The 8,211-nt window shown below is 31.8% G+C and overlaps 1 protein-coding gene across 2 annotated transcripts in view; it reads left to right on the top strand.

Annotated features, from left to right (window-relative positions):
- The first annotated feature begins 5,971 nt into the window (after positions 1-5,971).
- Positions 5,972-8,211, top strand: part of LOC102602253 (putative pterin-4-alpha-carbinolamine dehydratase) — a 14,531-nt gene continuing 12,291 nt past the window's right edge. Inside the window, exons 1-3 of one of the 2 annotated variants that reach the window (XM_006365529.2) lie at positions 5,972-6,061; positions 6,152-6,198; positions 6,923-7,026. In XM_006365529.2, coding sequence (XP_006365591.2) covers positions 6,035-6,061; positions 6,152-6,198; positions 6,923-7,026 — 178 coding nt within the window. In that variant the 5' untranslated portion in view covers positions 5,972-6,034. The remainder of the gene's footprint in view (positions 6,062-6,151; positions 6,199-6,922; positions 7,027-8,211) is intronic. The other variant, XM_015304499.1, reaches the window with a different exon arrangement.

The following is an 8,211-nucleotide window of genomic DNA, read 5'->3' as shown; positions in this document are numbered from 1 at the left end:
ATTTCCCTGATTTGTCTTCCATACCTTGCCTGCTGATCTACGGTCATCACCTACGGGCCGTCGATGGAACTATGGCCCGTAGATCACCTCCGTGAATGCCCTTTTTCTGCATTTCTTTCAGTTGTCCCTATACTTCCGCGCCTGAACATCTTTCCTGCAAAATAAGATAAAAACACATAAAAACCAATACAAAAAGACCCTAGACACACACAACTTGTAAGTGAAATGTATTAGAAATACCATAAACTCACGGTATATCATCTTGCCTTGACGTATAAGCTCTAGGACCTTAGTACTAGGTTAGGGAACTTATTTTACGACTTGAATCTTGACGTTAACTCACTAACCTCCTTGAACCTCAACATTAGCTCACATGCTTAGGCTCTAGATTAACCTAGCATTTTTCGGAGTGTTACATATGATTTATGGTAAGAATTGCTTTGAGAGTGAAGCATATGTAATTAATTGTTGATTATTGATGTGATTGTTGTGGAAGGGATTTTGCCACATGATTTTCTTATATATGAATGTGAAAGGTTTTCTCACATTGAAGGATTCTAGGTTGAAAAAATTTCTCTCCTAAAATGTATCTAAGCTTATGAACTATGAAAATGATGAGTCTAGAGGTGATTACCCATGACCTCTAATGAAAAGAATAAGAGGCGATTACCCATATTCCTTAGAGCTAGACTAGAGGCGAATACCTATGATCTTAAGTAAAAGACAAGAGACGACTACCCATGTCATATGATAGAAAGACAAGAGGTGAATACCCACGTCACATGATGTAAGGACAAGAGGGGCCTACCCATGATCCCATAGTAAGTTGGACAAGAGGCGACTACCCTTGATCCAAAGGTAAGAAGGACAAGAGGTGATTACCCATGATCTTTTATAGTAAGGCAAGAGGCGATTCCCCATGTCCTTAAAAAATAAGCTAGGATATGTTATGATAGGTGATGAGCTTGGATTGTTGCTTGAGTTTGCCTTCCATGATGAGTAAGATAGTGGCGGTTACCCATGTCTTGACTAAGTATGAATTGAGAATACTTCAAGAAGTACTCCTTACATATTGTGATGATCTATTATGTGCATTGATTATACTTTATGACTTATGTTGTCTAAATCTTATGTTATGTTTATGCAAGTTATCATATTTAGTACATTCTTGTACTAACACATACTCTTGCCTACATTTCTTATCCAAATGTAGGGTTTGGCGTTCCCGATTCTCATCCTCGTGTGGCTAGGATCCATAGTAGAAGAAGAGTTGAAGATTGGTGAGTCCTCATTCATCCAAGGATTTGACCACTACTTTCCTTATGTTCTTTTCATTTGAGTTTTGAACATTGATGTACGGGCTACGCCCTGAGATTCTATTGTATTAGATGGTTTTTGAGACAAGTGTTTTACACTTTCGCTTTGCAATTAAAAACTTTGGTTATATGTTTTAAATCTCGTCGATTTTCTATTATCTTAACTATGAAAGCTAAGTCGCTTGTATGAGGTCTCTCGGGGTCTTGTACGCCATGTTACATCTAGGAGGTACCCCTGGTCGTGACAAGATAAAGGTCAAATATAACAACTTTTAATAAATTGGTCAATTCACCAATCCATTCAGGATAACACCATTAGTTGATCATATATTCACTATGTAATTCAATATGATTGTGATATAAGACAATAATTAATTATTATAGTGTTATAACACTGTTTATTTCTAAAATAATGTTAAATGTAACAATTTCCATCAAATTAGTCAATCATCAATCCATCAAATTGACATATGTTGCATCATATATCAATATTATTGGACATTTACCATAGAAAATTGATATTTGTTCCAACAAAATTGCAATCTGTTGTATTATATGACAATTTTGTTGGAACAGATGCACAATTTTGTGGTAATTTTCAATAAAATTGACATCGATTGCAATAGAAGTGTAACCTTATAGGTCGATTTTCATTGTAATTCAATAGGATTGTGATATAAGACAATAATAAATCAATATATATATAGTGTTATAACATTGTATATTTCTAAATTAAGGTCAAATGTAACAATTTTTATAAAATTTGTCAATTCATCAATCTATTCAGGTAATATCATTTATTTGATTATCTAATCACTATGTAATTCAATATCATTGTGATAAAAAAATAACTAATCATTATATATAGTGTTATAGCATTGTTTATTACTAAAATAAGGTTAAACATAATAATTTTCATCAAATTTGTCAATTCATCAATCTATTTAGGATAATACCATTAGTTGATAATTTAATCACTATGTAATTCAATATGATTATGATATAAGACAATAATTAATCATTATATATAGTGTTATAATATTATTTATTACTAAAATAAGGTTAAATATAACAATTTTTGTCAAATTAGTCAATCATCAATTCATCAAATTGACATATGTTGCAACAGATGTCAATTTTGTTGGAAATTACCACACAAAAATGTGCATTTGCTCCAACCGAATTGACATATGTTGCAACAGATTACAATTCTGTTGGAATTGATGTGCACATTTCTTAGTGGTAATTCCAACATAACTGCTATTTGTTGCAACCGAAATATAACCTTACATGTCAATTTTAAATGTAATTCAATATTATTGTGATATAAGACAATAATTAATCAATATATATAGTGTTATAACATTGTTTATTACTAAATTAAGGTCAAATGTAACATTTTTTTAATCAAAATGACCAATTCATCATTCCATTTAGGATCATACCATTAGTTAATCATCTAATCACTATGTAATTTAATATAATTGTGATAAGATAATAATTAATTATTCTATATTGTGTTATTATAATTTATTACTAAAATAAGCTTAAATGTAACAATTTTAATCAAATTAGTCAATACATCAGTCTATAAAATTGACATATATTGCAACAGATGTCAAATTTATTGGAAATTACCACATAGAATAGACATATGTTCTAACAAAATTGTAATTCTCACAATGTTTGGGAACACGTAACTGAGATGTTTGAATGTATCAATTTGGTTAATCAAACTAATTAAAATGTGTCACGTGTCATCTTCTTTCTCTATTAATCAATTTGATCATTACATATACCATATTCCCCAAATTTTCAATAGAGCCGTTAGAAAAGATTTTTTCAAGAAACTCAGTACTCTCTACTGAAATAAGATAAAAAGGGTAAGAATTCGATTTAATTTCTTCTTAATTTGAAGTCGCTCAAGTTTAATTTCTTTCAAATTTGTGAAATCAAAATATCTTTTGTGATTATATTTTGAGAGAAAATATTCTTATAATGTCAAATGTAATATTGAATCGTATTTGTAATAATGAGAATGATGTAATGTTGCGTGTGAAAATTTGATGCAAACATGTAGACTTACTTGGGATGCAAACTTCGTGGTCGGAGGACAATCCATCTCGAAGATTTTGATCTTGTCCATGCTATCGTGTATGTTCTTTACATAAATTGTTTCTTGATAGTTGTTATTTCTGTTTATTTTTATTTAATTTGTTTATGATGTATTTTAGGAGAATGCGTGCAACTTTTTTAGATTGAGGGATTGTGAAGATGTTGATATACGATTTAAGTTTGTTATTTTGAGATTGGTGAAGAGAATTAAGGAGTTGGAAGAAGCATTGACATGAAAGTCATGGTGAAACTAACAAATGGGTGATGAAGGAGAAGAATAAGAGCAAATGTTGTAATTGGAAACTAATCGTCTTGATTGTTGTAGTCTTTTTTCTATCTTTAAGCATTAACAAGAATGTGAAGGATGAAAGATGTAGTTGTGTGCAACCAAACTTGCCATAGTTTTTCTACTCTACATCTTTAGGTTGGTTCTTGTTCTCCTTTTTTACTTTATGTTTTCAGAATAGTTATGTCTTTAACAAGTTGTAAGGGTGTTTGATTATATAAAACATGTAAAACCGTATTTGTATCACTTCCAAATAGATCAACACAAGAAGAATATAGAGAGTTGATGCACTTCTATTCCAATAGATGTACACTTTTGTGTAGTAATTTTCAATAGAATTAACACATGTTGCAACAAGTTACACTTATGTTGGAATATTATAGACAAAATACTTCATGGAAAAGAATTCAATAGTAGACATAGACAACTAATAAATATAAAATATTTTCATTAATTAGAAATATGACAATTTAACCAATATCAAGGCGCTCCAAACTCCTACATACTAGTTCAACAACTCAAATCCATTGCATTCTTGAAATAATATTATCATTCAAAAAAGTCTTGTTAGGTTCCATAGAAGTGCCCATCCTTGTCTTTTCTGTAAACATTAAATGTAATTATTTAGTGGACATCAAGAACATTAATAATAGTTGACTGACTTACTTTTGTACATGTTGCTTGTGTGACCCTCATCCATTGTGAGAATGATGTCATTAGTTAAGTTGGACCCTCGTCAAAAATGTTATAACCTTCAAATGAATATTGTTGTCGCACATCAGAAGTGACTTTCTCATTCCCTTTTGAGGTTGAACTAAAATCTATCAAAGATCGAACAAATAATGGAGCGCATGACCGATATTTTCTTTTTTTAATATATTATATAGTGATTTGTAAATTGATTTTTTCAACCTCCTAAATTATAAAGACTGTGCAATCTTCTTTGATGGAAGTACATGAATATTAAATGTCAATTCCTTAATAGTATTTGTCAAATCCTTAACACAATTAAGAAAATAATCATGTTTATGCTGACATCCTTCACATCGCAATAAGAGAATTTGTTGTTAGAAGAAGAAGCAACAAAAGATTGAGATCCGTTGTTTTAAAAGTTTAAAATGCAAAAAAATTAATTTTTTCCAGAAGGTAGGTTATCTGTTGCAACATATGATCCATCTGTTAACAAGATGAAACTTCTTTTGCAATACATGAGTGACTTGTTGCAACTTATGACCATTTGTAGCAATATATGAATCACTTGTTATAACAAATGACCATTTTGCTGCTTTAACACATAAGTGACCTGTTTTAACAAATGACCGGTATGTTGGAATTTCCACCAATAGATGAAACATTTTCAACAAATGAGCTATATATTGGAAAACTGAACTAACTATATTTCTACTAACAGATGAGTCATATGTTGTAACAGATGACACTACTATTTTTCAACAAATATGTTTACTATGAATTTCCAATAATATAAAAAAAATGTTTCACACTACTTGAACCAACAAAATGCTTGTAAAAAGAAGAACAAAAACAACCAAAAAATGAGTTTTCACTAAAAAACAACACATATTACATATTCTTAGGATTTCCCAAAATTTAGGGTTTTTTTGGATTTAGACTGATGGAAGACGCGGACCTGGCATATTCGATAAAGTATCCTTTTTCAGTTTCCTTTTCAATCTCTAGACTGACCGTCGCACCCTCACCTCAGAGATTGGCTGAGCGTAGATAAATCTTAAAGTGTTCTTTCATCCGCGTTTTTCCCTTATGGCAGATTCGAAAAGTATGTCTTGATTTTCTTTCATAAATAAGAAAATAAACAAATTCATTATTCAAATTTCTCAACTATAGAACGAGTTCTTGTTCATTAACCCAAAAAAGAAATTCAAAATTTGATTTTTTGACACTATTCTTTGTTTAAAAATTCTAAAATTTTCCAAAAAAAATAACGACTTACCTAGTAGGAAAGTGACTGCTAGCGACGACGTTGAGTTTTTCGACAGAGCGACGGTGGCAACAAAAATCTGGTCATTTTTCCAAGAAGAGGAGCTGGTCTTTTTTTCAAGAAGGTGTTTGGAAGAGATAATTTTTTAAAAATGGTTATGATTGAATTTAAATGAGATAAGATATTAATCAAAAAAAAAAGAAGAGAAAAGATAGGGTGTATTTGTATTTTTAAAAAGATAATAAAATTTTTAAGTGAATTTTACCTTTTGTTGGTAAGTACTTTAATACTTATATGATACATTTTGTTCAATTTTCTCAAGTCATCAAAAACAGCTCGCTTGTGCAGCAGGAATCATCGATGATTCGAACGCTTCAAGCTCGTCTGGCAAATCTCTCCAACACTTAATAACTCTCTCTCTTTTTCTCCTCTCCGCTCTTCAACTTATGTTATTGACATTCTTTTCAATTTCTTCAGATATCGTTTACATCACTCTCCCAAACCTTGTGCAGAAACCATGGAAGGTACTTACTCTAATTCATTTTGCTTCAAATCTTCATTTATTCTTCACTCTCAATCTCATTATGTATATGGATATGGGTTTCTTACTCTATTTATCCCAAGCTTTATAAATTGTGTATGGGTAATCAATTTGTATTACGGATCTCTACAATCACGGCCCCTCTCTTTATTTATTCACTCCTGATTTCGCTAGGTTTCATAATTTGTCAAAATTAAAATTAACAAAAATTGCATTGCTTTAGCCAATCATGTCCACATTTTTTATTAGTATTCTATGTTTATCACTATCTCATTACCTGATTCAAGTTTCATTGTAAACTTTATTCTATTGAAGGAGAAACGTGTACTGTATTTAGTTAACAAAAGGTTGGAATTTTTAGGTTTTGGTAGGAAACAATATTGATTAGAAATGTCAAGTTTGTGAACAAACAGCCCAATTTGCCGGATGAATGATTTGCTCAGGTCTATAATATGTGTTATAAAAATGCCTTACATTATGCTACGTCAGTTCTGTCTCTATTCCGTCAAGGTCTTCCATTTTTCTTATTTCACTATAGTTCCAATATGATTTATATTACCTTCTAAAATTCAGGATATGTTTGCATTTTCCTCTACTTCTCTTTCCCTCCTTAAAGTTCTATACATGCTCCTTCTTTCCCAATCCACACCATTGCACCTAATTTTAGTGTGAATTATTCCCCTGTGCATATTTGTATGCCTATACAGCTCAAATACGCATGTAGCTGGAACTGGGGTAATGTGCAGTAATCTTGCAGTGCCAGCAAAAACTAACACTCATTACAGGATTAAGACTTTGTCTTCAGCTGCAGGTGTGTCATTGGATCTCATCAACAATTTTTTGTATCTTTGATAGTGAAATCTTTCAAGGCAAATTTTTTCTGTATGGTTGTCACACCTTGATTTCAGGTTGAATCATGATCGGCAATTGGTACCTCAACTTAACCGAACGAACCTTATTTACCATCCTATTCTATTCTAGATCTAGTATGTCATGCAAACCAACATTTATTCAAAAGTCAGTGTACTTATTGTGTGAAATTTCATTCAAATGATATTTCTAAAACCAGTTTATACTTCTATAAATATCTCAAAGCTGCGAAATTATAAACACAAAGTGAAATTGAAAACTCAAATACTCAACTTTACCATGTATATGTCTATGAAGACTACAGAATAACGGACGGTTAACTTAGGGCAAGGATTCCTGAGCATTCCTCAAAACAAATAAAAGAATAGTTAAATGTTTGACCGAAACTAGTGAGATTCCACAAACCAAAAGCAGAGCTCCCCAAACAACTGCTAGAGTGAGGGGATGATCTATCCCGTAGCCTGCTTGTCCACAAAACCTGACCTGCGCATACATCAACGTAATACTTGATGAGAATCTAATGATTTCAAGATGAATTCTTGTTATTACTTGCGACTAGGAGTACTGATTTAATGTATAACACTGTAGGATCTTACTTTGTGTGATGGATTATTACACTTGATAAAAACTCCCCAAAATCAAGCCATAGCCTTCTTGTTCTTGTTAAGGGTAAAAAATTCCGTTTTTGCACTTATATATATATATATAGGTATGGGGATCATTTTCATGGCATGAACTTAACACAGGGTTATAAAGTTTGTCATGTTAGAGCATGACCTTGGCATGAGGTTCTGGACTTTCCATGCTGAGACATGAACTTAGCATGAACTTGGCATAAGACTCTAAATTATGTCCTTAGAGTCAGACAACAACATGAACTTAGCTAGCTCCTCTCCATCTTCAAGACACAAATTTTCATGATTCCTAGCATGCCATCTTCATCTTGTGGCATTTGCTATCACCTTAATCCATTCATGGGTTGTAGTTAGTCCAAATGAATATTAAAGAATTTTGGGGCCTTGCACATTGCCATCCCTATTCTTGGTCTAATATTCCATAAATCATGTGGGTATAAATTGCTTGTTTTAGTTTTCCTTTTTTTTTGGGGGGGGGGGGGGGGTGGGGT

This window comes from Solanum tuberosum, unplaced genomic scaffold, assembly GCF_000226075.1.
Source record: "Solanum tuberosum cultivar DM 1-3 516 R44 unplaced genomic scaffold, SolTub_3.0 scf00568, whole genome shotgun sequence".
In the NCBI taxonomy this organism is placed as follows: Eukaryota; Viridiplantae; Streptophyta; class Magnoliopsida; order Solanales; family Solanaceae; genus Solanum; species Solanum tuberosum.
This window is presented reverse-complemented; position numbering and strand designations above follow the sequence as displayed.